The sequence below is a fragment of the Mixophyes fleayi genome, chromosome 1, assembly GCF_038048845.1.
Source record: "Mixophyes fleayi isolate aMixFle1 chromosome 1, aMixFle1.hap1, whole genome shotgun sequence".
In the NCBI taxonomy this organism is placed as follows: domain Eukaryota; kingdom Metazoa; phylum Chordata; class Amphibia; order Anura; family Limnodynastidae; genus Mixophyes; species Mixophyes fleayi.
This window is the reverse complement of record NC_134402.1, coordinates 356,991,876-357,015,082: the sequence shown is the minus strand read 5'-3', so window position 1 is coordinate 357,015,082 and position 23,207 is coordinate 356,991,876. Positions and strand designations below refer to the sequence as shown.

Here is a 23,207-nt window from a genome sequence, read left to right as displayed (position 1 = left end):
ATGTCTGTTCTCCTTGGCATGCTGATAACAGACCTCAATGCTCCAGACCAAAGGGTTTGATTTATAAAGGGGTGATAACACTTCCTGATAATCAAATACTGAAATATACCTGGTTACAGTGCTTGCAGTGGACAATTAGACGTGGCGGCAAAGAAAATGTAATAGGAATGTAAGTATGGAATTTGATCACCGCAATAAGTGACAGTATGGCATACCACTGTATACATTACCACTTCCACCACTTCTTGCCCATCAAATTACTTTTTTTTTTTTCTCTCTCAATAAACATTTTTTATTGGGTTTTACAAAGGTAAAAACAGTATAACTGTTATGAGCCGCAGCGGTGCCCAGCCGCCGCGACTCGGCCGTTGCCTAGGCAACGGCCGGGACGCTGAGAGAGAGCGCCGTGTCCCAGCAAGGAGAACAGCTGGGCGCGTGCGCAGCTCGGTAGCCTGTGGGCTAATTAATGCAGGGGGCTGTATTCTTGCAGAGCTAGGCTCTGATTGGTTGGTGTCAGTATTTAAGGCAATGAGGTCTGCTACCTCATTGCCGGTTATAGCTTCTGTTTCCCAGTCTGCTGACCTGCTCTGTTCCTATCTATTTGAACTTCTGCTGACCTCCCGTGTATGACCCCTGGCTTGGATTTGGACTTCGCTTGTGTATCCCGTGACCCTGACCTCTGGCCTGTTTACCATTTGTCCTGTCTGCCTGTGACCCCAGCTTGTTAACTGGTATTGCGACCTGCTGCCGGCCCTTGACCTCTGCGTGGACCTCACTCCGCTTGCCTGGGTTCTCCCCAGCCGGTACACACTTCACGACCCTCTGCCAGTCTGCAGCCCAGTCTGTCCCCACCACCAGGGGCTCCAGTGAACACCTGATTGGCAGAGTAGACTCCGGGTTGTGTTGTGCCGGCTGGAGGGGTTCCTAACAATAACAGGTTATAAAATGAAAGACTGAGCCAAACATACATACATGAAAAAGGTATCAGCAGCAGCAGCTATTTATATAGCACCACTAATTCCGCAGCGCTGTACAGAGAACTCACATCAGTCCCTGCCTCATTGGAGCTTAGTGTCTAAATTTCCTAACACACACAGACTAGGATATCACTTGGAGGAGCAAGAGACAGAATATAAACATATGTGAGGCATCAAAAGATGCAAACAAAGTTATGCATGATCAATACTCCAATTGGAGAAAGTGAAAGAAAGGAAATATAAGAAAGAAATAGAGAGAAGAGGAGGAAGTAAGGGTGGGGGGGGGGGGGGGTCACTGTCACTATAGCGTGTGTTGGTATAACAGGGCAATATGAGCGGAGTGCTATGTAGAGAGGCAAAAGGACAAAACGCCAAGGGTGGTGGAAAGCCGTGGTGTTGGGTCCAGGGACTACAGACCCAAGTGAAGGGAACAGGAGTGCGACGTAAGATGCTCCTAATGTATTCCATGTAGTAGACCTGCCAGGTAGAGTGAATATAAATTACCTTCTTAAAGAATAAAGAAGCAGTAAGGGTGTACTGACTTTTACCCATGGCTTCTTCATGTTGGCTTTTTGTTGAATAAATAATTAAATCAGGTGTTTCCACACGATATTATTACATTTTAGTACTTTGATTGTTAATTATCTCCTGGTGTAGAAAACATATTTAACATATGGTGCACCTTTCTTTATACATGACTGTACCATGACTGAACTAACGCCTTGGTATTGTCATTTAGCATCATGAATTATTCCAAATACCATGGAAAAGCTGACAGGGTAATGTAAATCTGTGATCTGCATTGTTCACAGTGTTAAAATGTACTTTAATGTCATAATTTATTTAATCAATTGCACTAATCGTATTTTAAAAAAATATAAAATAAAAAAGGTATATTCAAAATACTGTAAGGAAAAAAAATAAATGCCACAAACTAACTTGTATAACTGATCATAATGTAGACATAAAGGCAGTTCTGAACATTTAATAAAACATCCAGGAACAGTATGTCTCTGTGCTGGTGTAATACATTGCACATGAGAAGAACATAATTGAATTTTCAGACAGACCCTTCATTATGTCCAACTTTCACAGGACACAAAATAAGAACAGCTATTGAGAATGACATGCAGCACACTACAAGAGAAGCGGTACTGTTTACCTCCGCATACATATAGAATAAAAACAGATTCTGGGTCTACTACCACCTGCGTTCTCTCCATGGCACACTCGCAGTGTCCGGCATTTGAATGATCTTACTTGAAGTGCTTTATTCCCCAATTTACTGACATCCAATCGGCACTTAGAAATTCTGTGTAGGCAGTCCATCAGTATCTACAAATACGCAACCTTCACTCTCTCGTTAAGTCCTGTTTCACTTCTCGCCCCCTTACCAATGAGACATTGTGCCTACACTGACCATCAACGTCTGGTCTTATCTCTACTATCTATCCCGAACTCTAACCTCCCGACTGCCCCTCTTCGTGACCCCCACGATGAAACATGGGAACGTGACCTGGGCGACCCTCTTGATGACGAGCACTGGTCTAAAATTCGGAGCAATGTTTCCAGCTCAACCTGCGCTCAAATAAGAGAAAATGCATATAGACTCCTGTTTCGTTGGTACCATTTCCCTACCCGCCTTAAGACGTTGTCGACTCCTCTGACAGACGTTGGCTTGTTTCTTCATATATGCTGGGATTGCCCAAAATTAGCCCAATTCTGGAGGGATGTCAAGTCCCTGATAGAGTTCATTATTTAGATCAACTTTCCACTTGAACTTAAATTCTTCCTCCTACACCTGAAGTCCCCTCAGCTACTGAACACCAGAATAAATTGGCCCACCACATCATATCTGCTGCCACCTGACAAACTGTCACCGATTGGAAACACTGCCCCACCCCCCCCCTTTTTCCCACTGTAATTATCAGAATTCAGCAAGTCCACCTCATGAAATTCATGATCAGCATCATTAACTGGTTGAATGGTTGTCCTTTCAATACCATTACCCCTTTACTTGGCCCACACACTACCCTTATTTACTCCTCCCCACCCCTTTTTTTTCCCCTTTACCTCCCCACTCCCAGGGTGGTAACCACCACCCTGCCCCTTCTTCCCTTCCTTCTCTCATATCTTTGCTCTTCTCCTTTGCAATTTTTTCTTCTTTATCTTTAGGACTTTGGTACAGCCCATCATCCTTCACTCTCTCTCCTCATTTTTCATTTCTACTACAAAATGGAAAACCCACGGTCATTCTGCTCTAACGCCTACGTATATTCTGAATGCGGTTTGCTCCGCCCCCCTGTTGGTTTCATTTACCTGTGCATGTTAATTCAATGTACCACTGTAGTCAGCTTGTTGTATTTTACTTCTAACCTTAACATTTAAAAAAAAAACACAAAAAAAAAAAAACACAACAGCAAAAACAGTTTCTGGAACTTACAGGCAGCATAGAGTGGTCCTGAACAGTTAGTCAATATTACCAATGGGAGAGCAATAAATAATTACAGGTTTCAAGTTCCTAAGAACATTAACGACACTTGTCTTCTATGTAATGGTGTCTTTTTAACTTGGCCTTGTGAAATGTGAAGAACATTATGCAAACACTTTCCACACTCATCATACTGACCATATATTTCCTGTAACACAAGAAGGAAGCGCATTGCTCTACAATATTGGTCTGTCTGCTGCCAACCTCAAAGCATTACTGACATTAACTGAATATGTGTGTGCCTTCCAGCAACTACCACACACTAGGTAGCAACTGCACCAGAATATGACTACAGATGGTAATGGAGAGTAGTTCTCATTACGATTAAGTTTAAAAAGACAAAAAGATACCAGCATTTCAACATGGAGACAGTGCAACAGGGCAGATGGTTGGCATCCCAGAGGTAGTGTAAGGAAGGATTCTACAGGCCCAGTGGTATAGTAGAGAGGAAAAGGACTAAAACAAGGAACACAGGGCTAAAACTGCATAAACTCATGGATTTATTCTCTTTGCTTGTGGCATAATGCTTACCACAGCGGCAGTTTAGGGAAGCAATACCACAATACCATCAACATGCAATGTTATTCAACATGTCATAAAATAATTAGCATTTTAGAAATCTTATTTCCACAATATCAGAAATATGCAAACAAATCATTACAAAACATAGGTCACTGAATAAATATATCGCACTTTAAAGTGCAATTATACTTCTCACACAAAAATCAGTAGAGATGCAACAAGGATTAATCCAGCTTGTTCAGGTTAGTTGCTTTAGAAGAAATGACTGTATACTTGGGTCACTGTATGATAGAATCCAAAAGGGATAAATTGTAATCCACAGGTTTAAGCAAAGTTTCAGCTGATACATGAAGCTAATTTACTTGTGCAAGATGAAATCAGTAGACAACTTGGCGCATGCGTGACTATGTGAGATGGCTGCATTAAAAATAAAATAAATTAATATTATGAAAGTGGTGTTTCTAAAAGTGGTAGGAGTTTGGACTTTGTAGTTGTGTAAGTAAACTCAATATCTAAAGTACGTATCTAACACACTTTAGGGGCACTTCTAGTTTGAGGCAGCATCTCCTAATAGCGCAAAGTGCACCTTGGTATGAGCGGGGCAGACCATACTGACACTGGTGAAAAACATCACTCGTATCACTACATTATCCCCATCTACATCCTGTGTGCTGAGTAATCTTATGTTCTGTGTATCTCAGCATATATTCTATTTATATACATTTTAAAAACATGTATTTGGCAATGCCATCTGCTAAATTTTGTATGCCAACCTGGATGCCTGAACAAACATGTTCATTTCTACTGGTTAATAGAGGGAGCAGTGACTTTGCATCCAACAAAACCTTTTGGGCCTTTGCCAACATCTCTAATTGATCCACAGAAAACGAGCATCAAACAGTTACTAACTTAGGGAGTATTGAATCATGGAAATTAGGGGCAAGACAAACAGCAAGTATCATTCAAGGTTGGAAACAGTAGGTGCTTTGGACATCCAGTGATAAACAAAGTCACAGGCCTAGAGTACCTCCTTAATAATCCAGCCCTTTTTGGGTTTTGTGTAGGCTTCTAACTCTCCCCTTACATTTCTCTGGGTAGATTGAATATACCAAAGATCTTTTTTTGTCTGTTACATAAACATACTAAAGAATCATTTATTGCACAGCTATAGTCACGCTCTGTTTCCCCCTTCAAGGTAAACTCTGACATAGTTTAAAAGAAAACAGAAGTAGAATAGATGATTTATAGTTCAGTACTTCTAGCTATGTTTCCTATGCAGCAAACTATGTAGGTCAAAAATTTAACAAGGAATACCAGGTCCTATTTTACATTTCAATCTGTAGGCTTAACGCACACATAAACATTAAAAATATATATATAGGTTTATATATACACATACACAGTACTGTGTAACATTTACAGAACATGCATTGTTAATACCAGTAATTTAGCAGTACCTCGCAGATGAGGATTACTAACCAGAAGAGGCAAGTTTTAAATTAATGCCTATCTGTGCAATGTAAAGATCTGGAATTAAAAGGATCAGCATTGTTTTTTCAAATGTCAAAGACAAACATGTGTGTGTCTCAGTGTCACTGCATTCAGACATTAATGGCACTTTGCTAACCATCAACAAGTTGGTATTATGTTGAATTCCAGGGTGTTTTGAACCAAGCCCAATACATAGTGGAAGTTATGACATTAAATGGTTGCATATAAGCAGTATAAGAAGATTAGATATAGAAGCATATAAAATATAATGACAGAATTAACCTGTTTGGCTACAAAGGCAAATTAGAGTGTTTGCATGCATGTCAATCCTAGTTTCATATTGAAAAGTTCAGACATGTTAAACAGCACAAATGCCAGACAAGCACTTTGCAGTGGGCACCATCAAATAACACAGGTAACATTTTCTGGACTATTTAAAAGCTAGAGGGGGGGATTATTAAGATGCAGCTAATGATAAACTTTGCTTTCATGCAATTTGACTTTCAGGCAAGTTCATGCCATATCTAGGACCTTTTAAAGACTTTGCAGAATGTCAACATCTATTTGTCACTAGGGCTGCAGTACATCACTGAGAATAAGGTTCATACAAGTCAGAGAAAGTCACTTGGAAGCCTGGGATAGCAAATCGCCCCTAACTTTGGATTCCTAGCACGCCCCAACAACAACCTCTGCATATACTTACATTTGTAAAGCTTGCAGAGTGATCGAATGCATATTTATAATGAATGCGGTTTTAAACCCCAGCCATAACGGAGCTCACTTTTGCTGTACAGTACAGACATACTTAAAGTATCTCCACACAAACTAGTTTCACGACACATTCTGGGTTCACTCTACAGCTAGTTATAGAAGAACATAAGAAATATAGATAGTATTGGCTGTCCCAGAACAGACTAAACTAGTCTCCAAACAGAAGAGTCACCTGTAACTTATTACTAGACCAAGGCTTTACAGTCAAGGGGCAGCAAGTATCAGTAAAGTGGCAATAAGCAAGTAATCACAGCTTTAAACAACAAAGGCCCGATACCGAATGGGACACACACTGGCCATAATTTAAGATAAAAAAGGTAATCCGTAAAAATAGCGTATTTACATATGCCGAGTTGCAAGCATCACAGGAGGTGCCCAGCTCTCCCCCTGTAGCACATGTGCCAGGTGTACTTACACCCAATACACTTTAACTCAACCAGGTCATAAAGAAGAGGAGCAACTAATTGAATAACTTTGTTTCATACCAAAAATGTAGACATTTTTAAAGCTGAAAATAAATACATATATGAGACAACTGCTATGAATGTCATATCTATCCTTTACAGCTGCCTCAAAAATAGTTTAAAAAAATATTCCATTTACCTGCTGTATCATACAAGTGCAGACAGATCTCCTTGTTTCCGATAGGGATGGTGGTCATATATTTTTCAAAGACGGATGGGGCATATTGCTGTTAAAACAAAACACAATATTCATGTCCTTAATAAACTAAACAAGTCATTATATAAAAGGGCTGGCATTTGATAACTACAGACTGATCACTGCAATTTATTTTATGATTTAAAAAAAAAAAAAAAAGGAAATGGAGAAAAATAAGTGAAAAAACAAAAAACTCACAACAAAAGAAAACTTTAACAATTGTGTATTCACAAACACTTTCCTTGTACAATGTGTACACTTAACCCTGTATAAAGATGAGCAGTACTGGCCAGTTTCTCCATGCACTAATCTAATCTCTGCGATTCTAGGTCAAATCCATAACTGAGCTAGGAGAGAAAGTACTTATTACTTTTGCTACAGGCAAGTTTGTTGTTTGTGACTATGGTGTGACCTCACTATATAAAGGCAAATATGTACTTTTAGGTGCAGTAAGCAGCCAGTTCTATAAATACTCAATGTGTTTTTAAAATAAAATAAATGATGGGCATAGTTGCTTATTACTTCTCTACGCCACTGGCTGTACACAATGTAGCTGTTTATTGTAATTGACTTGTAAGGCACCAGTGCTCTGCAGCGTTGGACAGTGGAGAAAACAGAGCAAATATGAGAGAGAGACACATCCAAGGTAGACATAATAATTGCAGATGGGAGGGCTGCACTTGTCAGAGAGCTTACACTCCTGGGAAAAGGGCAGAGCCGAGACAAACACTGATATACAAGGGTCATTTTAACAGTGTGAAATAACTTTAAAGTGAACTGCATGAAAATAATGTATTCATAATAGATACAAACATTTTAAAATAGCAGACAAGGGTGCTCAAGATAGGTTGGTGGTAAAAGCAGCCAGAAAGCTGGAAGAAGCCAGGTCATACAAGCACAGAGCCTCATTTTCAGTTTGGAGTCAATTCACCAACCAAAAATTTGGATGATAAGGCAATAGATCTATGCAGAGGAATAGGATATCCACAGTATAATATTTTATTTTGAATATTTATAAACTTCACATTCTATCAATTTACCTTTTTCGCTTGGAAATAAAGCATGGTCCATTATATAATTTAAATGATAAAACCCCATATTAGCGCTAGGGGTCAACCTATCGGTATAGGATTAATTTTAAAAAAAAACAACAAACAAAAACAAAAACAACCCCTCTATATTGAAAAAATATATAGGATAATTATGTATTTTTAAGAACATGAAGTTATAAATCATTGATTAATGACAAATGGAATTAGGAGCTGCTAATTTCTGTGTTATAGCTTAAGTTTTTGTTATTGTTTAAAATAGAGATTGTATAGTCCCGGACAATAATACTAAGGTCTATGCAAACAAGTCTTTGGTCTTGGATACTGGAGAAATAGTTTTACTGTTGATGGTAGGAAGATACATAGGATTACTAGTATTTTGAGCAAATTTATCCAATAATACAAAATGATCTCCATTTCAGAAAATGAAAAAGAATAATAGTTTTCCTTTTCATCTTTTTCAACAAACTTAAATGATATACTTTTCATTACTGTTTGGATGAATTGAACCAAGATTGCATAGTATGGATACCCAAGAATTTAGCATACGAGGAGACCAGGTACTGTTAAAACCAGTGCTTTTTTTTGCCATAGAACGCACAGAACTGAGTTCCGGCACCTTTTTTCAATGGATTTCCAAGTTTTAAAAGTAACTTTTGAACATTTGATGTTTGGTCCACGTGGACTTGAATCACTTTGTCGAGCGTAGCAGGTCGGCACAAAATCATTAAAACGGTGCATGCGGGCTGCTTGTGTGTTGAGACCGATGCATGCGCACTTCGTCCGCGCTGGTTGTGATGGCGCTGCTCAGCTTGTGATTGGTCATGTGGTCGCGCGCTGAGAGCTTACTGCGGGCAGTAACCGTTATGTTTCGTTACACAACTGACGTGTGTGGGTGTGTGTACAGTGATTGACTACGTGATGTGAGTTCCGGCACCTTTTTTCTTACAAAAAAAAGCACTGGTTAAAACTATTATAAAAGTTTACATTACATATCCCTCCCTTTGAATGTCTTTCCCCAGAGAGTATAACGTTTTATAGATAAGGGACATATTCAAATGACTCCGGAGATCGCAAAGGTAATCCGCGGTACCACAGTAACAGCGATCTCCCTTTGCCCCCCATATGGCTGCAAAGGAAAATCCAAATTGTTGTGACACCGTATTACCTTATGTAATGCGCAGCCGCCACGTAACCGCGATCTCTGGAGCCAATTGAATATGCCTCATAGAATATACATTATAAATACAAATACAATTGTATAGTGGCTCCAGGCGTAGCCTTTTCAGGGTAGAACATCTGAACATTAATGTCACCATGGATAAAGGTCATTCTCTGCTGTGCCAACTATCATTTACTGCACAAATAAGACCACAAATAACCTTTTACTTTTTAGGTCATGTCTATAATATTGCATTTTTATAGAATACGTATTTATTTATTATATATGATTATTATACACAACTGTGGGCTGATTAATGTAGACATGCAATTCTGCACGCAAAGACAACTGATGGGAGAAACTAGTTGGGGCTATTAAACTATAAAGTGGATCACATCTAAGACAAATTATGCTGTTATCCTTCTCAAGGACCCATCAGGAGACTGAGAAATGCGTTAAGCAGCATTTTTCGTGGATTGTAATATTGCTACCTACATACTCTGACAGTTATATGGTAACTACGATACTGGACTCTAAGATCTAATGCTGACTGGGGAGATTTTGCAACTGAACATACACGGTGTTAAGCAAATGTCGGTCCCGGTATTGGTTATCAGTCAAGCCAATTTATTCTGGAGGGACCGATATATTCTTTGGTTTCACGAACTGTCTACACCGTACTAACTAATGGTGGCTTCCTTATTTCCAGCCTACATCTGTATCCAGAAATAACCGAGATATATGCTTAAAGTTACAAATTCCAGGACTGGTTAAAACAGAGTTTATATTACAGCCATATTTACATTTATATAGTGACATTTTTTTAACATTGGTTTCACATAAATTGTATATAAAATGCTACCAGTCTTTGTTTGTATATGATTATTAGGAGGTTACAGATACTTTTTGTTATCTGCCACTGTTGCATTTTTTAGCACTCCCCCTAAAAAAAAAAAACTAATTTTTTTTTTCCCCCCTTACTGGAAAATTCCATCATACGCATCTATCTCATTCTTTATGTATACCAGGATTTTATTAGCCTTTCAATTAGCTGGCTGGCACCGAGTGCTGTTATTCTATTTACAGTCTACTACTATTCCAAAATGCTCTTCCATCTTCTATTTCCCCCATTGCAGAACATATAAAGTGTAACTAGCAATTTCACATCCTATGGGCATAACCTTTAATTTAGCAATGACTGTTAGTCATTTTTCTTTTTAGAATAATACCCCCCACCCCAATATTGTTTCAAGCAGATCAGATAGAGGTTTGTTTTTTTTAACAATTGCAGCAATAATTAATACAGAGTAAAGCACAACACATACCCACACAGCATATGTCAAATTGCATGATTTTACGTTTACATGAATGTATCAATCAATAGTTATTAACAAACTGAGGTGCAGACAAAAGCAGTGATGTACCTCTGCATCGGATCATTAATTAACACTGGTTACTTCCACAAGCACTTCTAGTTTATGCTGTCGTTCTAGGCCCTCACCACATATTCATTACAATTTGTGAGGTATAGATGGCTATCTGCATATATTGGAGTTCAATACTGAGCACATAAAATTCCAGAGAACAATTGCAGTCAGTGGGCAGAGTACATCAATAACCACACCCACAGGACAGGTCACATCACCGTTTAGAATAGTGAACATATTATGAGGCATATTGCAACACTAACCACACATTCCATCAATACTCACTATACAAAGGGGCCGATTCAATTCGGCCAGGTTAGTCTACGAATAATGTGGCACTAATTGTATTACTGTTATTACGGTCATTTTAACCATACTAACGAAGATACTGCACACTGTTACCGTATTATCAGTATTGAATTGGCCCCAAAGAGTATGGTTTCCATTTGACTTTGCCCCAAGAATGTGTCATGATGACTGAACACAGCATAAGCCACAAACACATAACAATACCTCTTATACAGAGGCAGGCATGGTACAATAAAAGCAAATTACACACAAAACGAAGTTTAGTTTTCGGTGGAAAATCCTCAAAAAAAAATTTGTACCCAAAAGATCTCTTAACTGGGGTCACCTAATCACCAAATCCGGCAGGACCAGCTGCATCTCGTGTGGCCCACATGTGCTCCTCTCCCAATAGCACAACACCTGTTTGAAAGAATCCCAGGTGGGCAGGCCGAAGAGAGCGCGGCAGGCCGAAGAGAGCGCGGCAGGCCGAAGAGAGCGCGGCAGGCCGAAGAGAGCGCGGCAGGCCTTGTAGAATTTCCCGAACACTGGGTTACTTACAGACATATGAAAATTCACCTTTGGTTTGCTCTATCCTTTAATTTACAGAAACTGCTGCATAAATATGTTTATACGCTGTCCAGGACTGCATTTGAGGGAACAAATGCAACATGATTAATTTGTCATCACTGTAGCTGAATGGAAAAATATACACAGAATCGTAGGCTCTCATTTCTTTCAGTTTTCAGGTATTGATGATAATGTTGGGGTGTTAAATGATAGGAAGGTTGATATTGATGAAGAAGTTATAATGAGGAGTCCGAGTGATTACCATTATTGTTTATGTATATAGAGTTAGAGTTAATCGTATTACACAGCGCTGTACAGAGAATATGTAATCATTGACATCAGTCCCTGTCCGTTTGGAGCTTATACTCTGTATTCCCTCATCACACACTCTTTAGGGTTCATTTTCTCGGTAGCCAATTAACCTACCAGTATGTTTTTTGGACTGTGGCTGGAAACCCACACAAACACTGGGAGACCATACAAACTCCACACAAATAGGACCTGGGTCAGAATTGGGAAAAAATAAAAAAGGTTTATTTTTTCCTTTTGCCACTTATTAATTAGGTGGACTCCAATGTAGCTCAGCAGAGCCCTGCCACTTCTTATTCTTAAATTGCTGTTTTCAAATCTTCCCCTGTCTGGCTGACTGGATCTTTATTCATGGGTGACCATTCACTGGAGATGTGAAACAGCCGCTGAAGTGGAAGACACTGGTAAGTTATAGTGGCGCCTGTATAATTTACATAAATAAATAAAAAAATATTTTAAAACAGTACTGCAATAAGAAAATGTTTATTTAAAGTATAAATGCTTTCAATGCTTCTGCCCTGGAAAAAGTTATCTGAAGATGGTGTCACTAGAACAGGGGGTTCTGCCTTGATGTCTGTGGGGTGATCGCAGGCAGGTATCCCAATGACTATGTAGCCATGGGGATATATCCCAAAAATGAATGCTAAAAAGTTAGGTACATAGACAGTTTAAAAGGACCCAGCGTATCACGGTGTCAGGTGAGCTGGGTAACTAGTTGGTCTGTGTGGTGGTGGGGAGAGGGGGGAGGGGATGTTGGCACTGGGATAATTCCAGAAGGAAAGAAGATGGGATCCTGTAAGTATATAAAAAAAAATAGATATGTAAGGCAGAGTGAGATTTACAGCAATAGATAAGGTGACTGATGCAAGATCGAAGGACAACTGGAAAACAGGAAGGTTGTTGTCGGGGTGTCAAATACAATAGGATAATTAAAAGCACTTGTAGAGTTACTAATGTATTTTTAGCATAAGCCCTTAAACACAGCAATACTACCAGGAATCCATTCAGTTGGTTCTGTAGCACATTGTGATGCTAGGACGAAAGCTTCAAGCACTTTCAGAGACCAGTCAGCAGATTCCGAGGGCTTAGGTTCCAGACGTTTTACTAGACAAATTATCAACAATATACTACTGAACTATATCAGTCTGTTTGTCCAGAGAGCTGCATTTTTTACTTGTCTGTAGCATACGGAGGTCCAACCTACGGTCGCATATAGAGAGCAAAGATGGGTGGAAAAGGTCATAATAAAGAAGAGGCTCAACATGAAGCCCCATTAATTTAGCATTCAGTGACTTATAAACCCCCTTCTAGTACCAATGCTGGTCCACAAACTAGTTTCTGAGAACCACTATATTCTGGCTCTATGTGCTTTTCATACATGTGTGTAATACCCTGTCTCACACTTGGTCATAGCTTGTATTACCAAGTGTCCTATAATCATTCAGGATCATTTGATCACACGGTGTTTCAGTCCCATTACATTGTATGTATGAAAACTATGATCATACATCAACATCCCCTGTAGCACTGTACAGATTACACAGGAACACTGAACTGTATGCGGTATAAAGTATGCCTCTTACCCCATCAACTAAATAAAACGTTACCTTTGTGTAGAAAGTTCTATGTATGTAACAATATACCTAGAGAGAACTTTGCAGAAATGCAGGGGCGCACGCAGGGGGGGTTTCTGAGTCTCCAGAACCCACCCCCCACCCTCTGGATCGTAGTCGGGCAAAAGCATGTTTTTAGACATGCCAAAGATTTTTTCTATTACATCACGCTTCTGTCACAGCGCCGCGGCTGCTGTATTACTCCCGCTCGGCGAGAATGAGCTGCTGCGCATGCGCGAGAGCAGCAGCTCCTCCCTTGAATATCTTCCGGCATCACTGAGGCGCGGTAGGACTTGATATTTCAAGCGATATTTCAATTAATAAATAATAAAATAGCTTCAGATACTGGCCACAATCAATCCAATGTAGTTTTTTTATTAATAGACCAAAGACTCCATTTCTGGGGAGCCTGCAGAGCTATGTTATTGTATATAAATATTGTATTATAGGATTAAAAAAAGTAGAGGATTCCTCTACTTTTGTAATCCAATAATACAATATTTATATATAATCACACAGCTCTGCATACCCTGCAGGCTGCCCAGAAATGGAGTCTTTGGTCTATTAATAAAAAAAACTACATCAGATTGATTGTGGCCAGTATCTGATTTCACACTGTAACCCAATAACAAATCTATATCTATAAAATTATATATCTATATTCCAAACTTGTGTCATGTTATAAATGTTTTTTGTTTGTTTTTGTTGTTCGGTTTTTTTTCATTTAGCAATGTTAGTTTTAATGTGTGTTATCGATGCTATTTTGATGTGCGGTTTCATTGTTAGTTTTAATGTTTATTATTTTCAATGTTATTATTACATGATGTTATACTATGTGAATAAGAATTTATTTTGTGACTAACTTGTACTTGTTATTTACAGTGAAAAAAAAATGTATGTTGACAGCTTATTATGTGCTTTATTTTTTAAGTTGTATTTTTGCTATAATGTGCTTACGCCACATGGACTATACCAACAAAATCTCTGTAGCGGCTACAACTAAATTTACATTGCTAATACTGGTAAGAAAAAGCAACAAGCTCAGTCTAAACTGCAGCCGTTCAGGTTAGTAGTTTTGATGCTTGAATTTCCATTTGAACAAGTAGTCGTTAGGTAACATGACAGCAAGTAGGTCAAACCCACAGTCACTGATCTGCCTCAGAGAACTGGGCAGAGGGCTTGCAGCGCAAGAAAAGAAAAATATCTGTCATCCAGCGAAGACTCTCAACCAAAAGAGCTATTCTTCCTTCTGATGACTCTACAAATGATGGGACAAGTATTTTCATTTTTAGGGCTGATTTGATAGAGTGTCAGATTTCCTTATTGACATTTCAGGTTGTTCCACAAATACTATCTAGCTTGTGGCAAGCTGAGCATACAAGATAGCTAAAGAAGAGCGACGCTCTATATGTCTATGCAGATGGAGCATGTTACAATCACATATATACATTCTGTGGTTGAGACACTACAACCTACAGACACAGGAAGTACTGCTGGTTTTGTTTTGCTCGAGATGATGATTTTAGGGCTGACAGTTTCTTGCAACCAAACATTGTGCTTAAAAAAAACCAAAAAAAAAAAAACCCCATCGCTTATTAACATAGAGGGATCTATGTTAAAAAAGTTTAGATTTCTATTTAAAACAAGACAAGTCTGCAATAGCACTGAATAAGCCTTATAAAACAGCTCAAACCAAAATGTGGGGCATTTTTGTGGCATGACAAGGACACACTGACAAGGGTCAGTACTACGGAATCTGCTGATGCTATATATATGTTGATGATGATGATGATGTAGGGTCCTCAAGCTTAATAAAAAGTTAATCACCCCTACCAAACACTGATTAAAATGACGACTAGTACGTTGCGATGGATGTCCAATTAAAGGTCTCAAATTAAAAGAGTTGTTTTTGTATCCTTCCAATATCATTTCTAGCAATTAAGTAAATGTTGAGAAGAGGCATTTATCAATTCATGCATCGGAGGACGTTGTTTCTTCTTTATTTAAATATATCTATGCTTCAAAAGTTCACAAAAAACAAACTCGTTTTGGCAAAATCTGGCGGGTTGACCATGTGAGGGGTAACTTAAACTGCAGTCTAAAATTGAAACAAAATTATTACCAACCAGATATCAGGAGCATATTAGTATGCTCCCTCCTTCAATGTGACACCCTTTTATACAATACTTTTTCAGAAAATGCCATATCCATGGAACATCTAATAATTGTAAAATGAAAATATAACATTTACATGAAACAGACATCAGACAGCATTAAGTTCATGAGAGTTTGAGATCTGGGGAGAATAAGATTATATATGTAAGGTGCAGCAATGGGATACATGTGAAAACATTGATGAGAAGCTGCCCCACTGACCAAATAACTATAAAGAAGGAATGGATGGGGGGCAGCTGCAGAAGACAAACCATCACTACAGAAGTGATCAACTAGTACTGCATTTTGAGAACATCTGTTGGCTGCAATGTCGACACTGAATACTTAAGCAATATATGGGTGTCAAAGTATTTAAAAACACTAGACCACAAGCATCAGTTGTATTCTCATGAGATCAAAGAACACTTACTGCACAGACCTGCCATGCAACTTCACTGCAGTGCGCTTAGCATGAACATACATTACTACGGTCATCAGCCTTAAACTGCTTCCTGAATCTCAGGTTTTGCAGTAAAGCTAGAACTCAGGCTGAACAAGTACCAGGGAAGCGCAGACAATGTGCCCCAAACATTACTGCTGGCTCCTAAAGCATGAGCTTCCTATACGGTTGTAGATGCAGGCATATCTTCACTGGTTCTCAAAAACATCCCGACTTCTAGACATGACTTCTAGCTCCTGAAGTCTACAATATTTTATCAGACCCTGCTGTTACATAATTAAGCTGTGGAAATGTACACCATATTATTAAATAACAAACATTGACAGACTACCTAAATTATTTAAATTTTTAGAATTCCTATTTGTAAACATGATGCTAAAAGCTCCAACGCCTGAAGCCATTAGGATATGAAATGTACCTGTGAAAGCAATGAACTTTCTTTATGCCCATCTCAATCTGTACCCGATATGGACACCTGTCCATGCAAATATCAGGTGAGATTGCGGTATGTATTATTCTTATTACGGTATATGCAGTTACATCTGAACACCGTTTTGGAATCTCCCTATGCTATTCTTTCCCAAATATTCTCAATGTGCTTTCAAATCTCAAATGGTAAAAATGTATACAGAAATATATACTTTACAACCCAAGATTTTGTTAACAACAGGTTTACAAAAGAGTATATGATTGAGGAAGATTGTAAATATGGCACTCAAGTCAGACTCCTTACTCTCATCATTTATGACAGTACATTATAATTTGCAAATGCAGAAGTGAGAACACAGGGGTCATGATTTATGAGCACAAAACTACAGAGACAAAGAACTTTTTTTTATATCTGTTTTATACTTATTTCTGCACCTTTGTGCTAGTTTCTTATTAAACATGCGCAGATTAGTCATACCTACCTACTTTTGAAGGCAGCTGCCCGGGAGGGGGGTGGGGGTCGAAGGGGCATGGCCACGTGCGGTGCGCCATTACCCTCCACCCCTGTCAATCTTATGTCATTTTGGCCAATCGCAGCAGGGAGCGGGGCCATGACGGCACATTTAGCCCCGCCCCCACCCTCAACGGAGACCGCTGGATCCGGGATATCTGCCTACTCTCTCGGGACTCCTCACAAAAAGTCGGGAGAGTAGGCAACTATGAGATTAGTACAGTACTATTATAAGAAAATGTAAATTCTCCTCTTTATAGTGAGACATGGGGCGTTGGGGGTATACCATGCAGAATATACACAATTCTGTGCAAAAATACAATAATGATAGAAGCTGAACATATGTAGAGGCAACAATGAGATAGCAGGAGTTTGCAGTGCCCACATGTTTACACTACTTTGATAGTGGCGATAATTGAAACTCAGCCACTTCTTTCAATGGAAGCGTTTTTGCTTAGTTTAGGTACATTTATAGAAAATGCACACTATTAGTACAGAGAAACTAGTTTAGGTTAAAACTAGAAATGTTAAATTAGGGCGCTTAAAATAAAGGGAGCATCCAGTCCTGTAAACAGTTATCGGTTATACAAGACCTAACTGAGGATGAAGAGAGCAGAGTCCAAATGTGGTGGAAAGGCCATATGCTGGGTGACGTTTACTTTTTCAGTCATGCACTGTTCAGTCTCAGACTAAACATTTCCAAAGGCTGCACAAAGCATCTGTGCAGAATATCAGGAAGCATAACATGGGCGTATTCCAATGTATGCACAGTCAGAAAATAGGTGTAAAGTACAATGTACAAATCTTCCGTATTTTTCTCTCTTCATAAGCGTACTATAGAGTCCCTCTGTTATGGTCTTTACACTCTACACTGTTCAACTCACACGTTACCAGATTCGCTGAAATGCAGCACAAAAAGAAAGGCCACCAAACCTTAAATAGATTATTCCGTTTGGAAAAAGCCATTTAATTTAAAGGAGATGTTGTAACATGCATAAAATTACATCAGAATTTCCACATTTAAAATCATCTCCAGGTATACTTTAGTATATAACATGTGGTCTGGTCTAGGTAGACATTCGAGGACTACAATCCCTATCATGGTATGTTTTTCACTGCTCCTGTTCAATAAATGTTAAATAATAAACCCAAAAGAATAAATAGTGAGAATTGTATCCAGTGCACAAAATACCAGTAATTGAAATCCATGTTCAAAAATTTTCAGGGGGAGAAACAAAAACAACAAACATTTAATATATATATTTTATTTTTTTTAAACTTGGGACCATCCCTATTACCCAGGGTCAGTTGGCAACTACAGTACATACAGAAAAGTTCTCCTACACCTTGGCATTATTTACCCTTTTTAAAATTTCATGAAACCGCAACTGGATACAAGTTATTGTCCTCTACATTTTTGCACAAAAAGAGGAGATGCTTTTTAGGTTTTTTTTTCCCCCAACAAGTTTACAGACATGAAGTTTGGTGATCCTGATCACAGCCTCATCCCCAATATCCATCTGTAACACATTCCTAACAAGGTTTTACATACATATTGGAGAACGAACGCTACTGCTATCACTTCAATTTAAAGCAACTTGTGTTTGTGGGTGGATGACATTCCTCTTTTTATATATTATGTACAATATATAAACATGCTGTTGTGTTTAGAGACAAGTAGAACATACAACCTGCATGCTGAGGAATATGAAAGGAAATTGTTTGCCTTCCCCATGAAGCACATTCAGTTACAAACAATACACAGTACATTTGTACAGTCCCCGCCTTTGCACTTCTCTTCAGGAATGCAGGAATCCCAGCTGTGCGCTATGTGTACCTGACTTTGCAAACCTGCTTTTTAAACAAATTCCTGTATACCTATTGGACCACATGGTGGGAGGGGAATATAGTGTGTTCCTATAGAAACACACCAAAGGCAAAAAATGTTTACAGTGTTGCCTAAACCTACAGTCCTGGAAATGTGTATTTTAAAACTTTCCTGGGGAAGGTAAAGAATGCAGCTAAATTTCAGGGTTATCCAAAATAACAGTAATTTTCTAATGTTAGATTGTGTCATGCAGCTGGCTAACAATCACGTGTGTTTAACTCTCTTTTTGCCAAATGGGTGCTACGTATCACAAAGTTGTTTGGCTTGCAAAGAATAATGTTAGGTCGGTTACTGTTTAAAAAAACTCTTACCAGCTTTTACAAATAAAAAATTCAAATACATTTATAATATTTGTTAACGTCAGTAAAAGCAAGTAAATGGCAACAGTAATGAAACCTGTTACTTCCAATGACGCCATTCCCTCTTCTGCATTTGTCTGGATTTGGAGCAACACAGGGGTCAATGGAGGCCGCCACCCCTCTGCCCACCGACCACAGGTGTAGCGGTAGCTACGCACAAAATATAATTGTGTTTTATATGCGATGTCACCGCTGTTTCTTAAATATTTAAATAAAGCTATAATACTAATTTCAACACCCCCCCCCCATCACTGAAACATAGTGACAAAAAAACTGAACACAATTAAACCAACTTACCATTTCATTGTACAATATATGAAACTATGTTGTGCTGACACTAAGGGGTAAATTTATCAAGCTGTGGATTTGAAAATGTGGAGATGTTGCCTATGGCAACCAGATTCAAGTTATTTAGTACATTCTACAAAATGACAGCTAGAATCTGATTGGTTTTCAAACCTGCAGCTTAATAAATTTACCCCTAAGTCTCAAAAAATAAATAAGGAACTGAACAGCCCTTTATTTCATAGGGAAACCATCCATCACAAATAAGGTGCCACATTGTTTGTGACCATTGGCTGCAAATTAACTCAGACTGTAATTCATCAGACTTGAAGGCATATTTTCAGTCACATTGCAATACTTGCAAGTTAAATAAAGTGTATTTCTGATAGGTTCTTCCACTCCACTCACTCACACAATCCGTCCGTCCGTCCCTCCAGGTTTGGAAGGGGAGCCTTGGAAAATTTTACTAGGGGGTTGTGAAGCTTTAAGGAGAAATATATATATATATATACACACACACACACATACACTCAAAGAAAGTGTATTCTAAAGTCCAATTACTATATTTAGTGGTCCACTAAAATTTAAAACACAAGATGTCCTTCATAAAGAAGCTATTAATACAAATAACAGACATATAGGTAAAAGTTGCCATACTTTGACTGATCTTGAGAGTTACATTTGCAGAGTACTAACTACTGCTCGGTTATTATCCATTTCAGGAATGGGAGAGGCTGGCTGCAGTGTCCTTCTAAGGATTTATTTGACAGGTAGTAAGTATGGAGTGTGCAGAGTAATTCATTCTTGTGCTGGGTTACATGTTAAGTACAATGCTATAAACATAGCTGAATAAGGGAGATCAATCTAAGTAGAATCAGATGAAGGAAGCAGAACTGACCAGTTTCCAAAATGATGAAATGGATGCATTATCATGTTCACTATAAAACTACTACAGCTACATTAGTCTAAAAGCAGCACTAAATCAGTATTTCTATAATATAGTCTGGATTGCACTAGCTATTAGACCTCTACATATGGAATTTACAGCAAGACCCCAAGTTTAATCCATGTCACACCTAACCAACAAAACTTACATTTTCTTAAAAAGGAAAACTCACTTTCAATTAAAATAAACATAAAACATGCAATTTTCTGCTTTCAACAAGTTTTGTGTCATACACATCACACAATTATAAGAAACACATATAGGGGAAGAATTAGTAAAGAAAAATACTAAGGTATCTTTCCCCCAGATTAGAGTATCTGTGTTCTAAATTGTATTCCAAAGGGTGGTAAAAATGATAATATTTATAACCTGACAGGCCATTTGATGCAAGAACAGATTTACCAAACCAAGAGAAAACGTCTGCATGCAATAAGTCATGTATAGGAGTTACAGCAACATGTCTGGCAATTATTGCCTTAAACCACCAATATAATTACAGCAGCCCTTTTGAGTAATGTGTAGCGTTTTGTTTTCATCTGGACTAATTAGGGTTTGTACAGGTCATTACCCCACCCTATAGCACACATTATCACATTAGCATTTGTCCATGAAGAAAGGTACAGAATAGATTCTACAATAGAGATGATGTATTACAGCTGCTGAAATACAGATATTACCTTGGGTTGGCAGGCATGGAAAGGAACAGCTGTGTTATAGACTTGGTTAGACAGGGTGTGACAAGTGCAGCGGATATACATACATGTGTAATGTAACCTGTGTGATCACACCAGTTACTGGCACAGCAGAGGACTACTGGCAGTGTAGTGGTGCCAGGATAGTACCCACCTCCGGGAAGGATCCCTTGGCATACACCATGAGTAGAGACGTCTTCCCGCATCCTCCATCACCAACTATGACCATTTTGACTTCTTTCCTGCCCTTGTCGCGGCCCTTGCTCGGCTCCCTGGTCCCATTGGTGACAGCCCCGTTGGGTGGTTGAGTCATGTTGCCGGAGGTCAGTCCATGAAGCAGAGACAGCGGACGGGACAACACAACCACCGGCTGGACGCACACTCCCAACTCTGACAAATCTCACAGACCTGCAGCGCAAGGCTCACACCCCTGCTGCCAGTGATTGGCTGCGAGCGCCACGTGATCAGATCCCACGCCCACCAGCTAATACTACATGCGGGAAAGTTGGAGATGTACAAGTAGTTGGGTTAACTTATGGGCAGAGCATCTGCTGCTTACCAGCTGTTATAATGGGTTGTCAATAGGCAATAAGGTGTATAGAAACGTGTTCTATACAGTCATATACGCTAATATGGTAACTCGCTTGTTACCTCTAACATTGGGTAGTTGGTATAATACAAAGGCTGCATACTGTAATAAAACAAGGAATAAACGAAGAGCCAATGTCTTAAAAGTCTTTTTTTGTCAGGGTGTAACTTACAATAGCTTGTATAGCTGTTTGGAGTATGGCATTACCTTTTGATGTGCATTTGAACCTCTATTATACTGCAGATCATAAATCGCGCTATTATGCACTGTATCTGTGGTAAGGTACTTTTTATTGTGGACAAGCATTATTTCCCATTACATCTGTTTCTGCTTTTTACTTATTTATTAGATTTTATATGTAAATCCAGGAGTCAAAATGTATACAGGGGTATAGTTCTACTGCTTTGAGTCAAAAACTATCAAATGCCATCCACTTGCATTGTCCATACAGCCACTTCTAAATTTCCATACCGCCATTCAGGGGCAAGCTGGGCTAGGGAGCAGGGGGCGTCTGCCCCCCCCAGGCTTGTCCCATAGTGGGCTACCTTGGGCTTTGTCACTGGGCCATCTGCATTTATTTTCCTTTAACTTGTTCTTAATAGGCTGCTGAGTCAAGTTTAGCCCCTGGTATAATATTTGCCAACCCTCGACCCCCAACACTTCTAAATTTCCAATTCAACCACTGTGTAAATCCCCAGCATTTTCCTGTGTATCCGAGGTTTGATTCTTTTTTTTCACAAATAGGAAATGTGAATTCAGTGGGAAAAAAAGTTCATGGTTTAAGCAAAGCATATATTCTAGTTGCCACTGCTTTTGCAATCTTTAAGAATGTCATAAACACTCAGCCTGTCTCAGAAACAGCTGACCGTGGTCACTTACCAATGAATACAACTTTTTTGCCACTACAAAGGATTTACTATGGAGTCCTTGCGTTCACCAAAACCACTTATTAATGTTTCACACTTAAATCACATACACATGTAGTATGAGCCTCACTTGGCTTTGTAAGTTTGCAAAGAATCATGGAGAAAATGCTATATTAAATGTTTTCAATCCCAAAAATATTTCCAAGGCTTAAGTACAAAACAGTTAATAACAAGACATACAAAATAAGTTGCACAAAAAAAGTTTCAGAAATAAAATAGGAAATAAAAACAGAGTGACTACCTTACTAGTTTAAGACTTGGCTTAAGAGAAGTACACTTTGGGAAAGATGGCACATTCTAACCTGGACAGGTCTCATAGAAATTAACAACATTAATGGTTAAGGCGGCTGATTTAAACCTTTCTCACATTCCTTTCACCCCCACCTTTGGAAATTGATTTTCCCAATGTCAGAGCATTTCCCAGAATGACATAGGGCTTTTAAAATGAATTATTATTTCTTGAGATATATGTCTGGCATCTCAAAGGGCAGGATTCCTCACCTCTTTTAGTTTTGCCTGGTTGTTTACCCAACTCTGTAAAGCCTCAGAGATGCTATCTGTCTGTCCTGGTTACTTTCAAAAACTTGCATGGGTCAAATCCATGTCATTTAGCAATGCACGCTTTGAAATTATAAGATTAC

The 23,207-nt window shown here is 38.9% G+C and overlaps 1 protein-coding gene across 1 annotated transcript in view; it reads right to left on the bottom strand.

Moving 5' to 3' along the window:
• Positions 1-21,470, bottom strand: part of RHOF (ras homolog family member F, filopodia associated) — a 37,444-nt gene extending 15,974 nt beyond the window's left edge. The window contains exons 1-2 of the mRNA XM_075178077.1: positions 21,206-21,470; positions 6,856-6,943 (exon numbers count right to left, since the gene is read on the bottom strand). Coding sequence (XP_075034178.1) covers positions 6,856-6,943; positions 21,206-21,364 — 247 coding nt within the window. The 5' untranslated portion in view covers positions 21,365-21,470. The remainder of the gene's footprint in view (positions 1-6,855; positions 6,944-21,205) is intronic.
• Between the last annotated feature and the right edge of the window lie 1,737 nt (positions 21,471-23,207).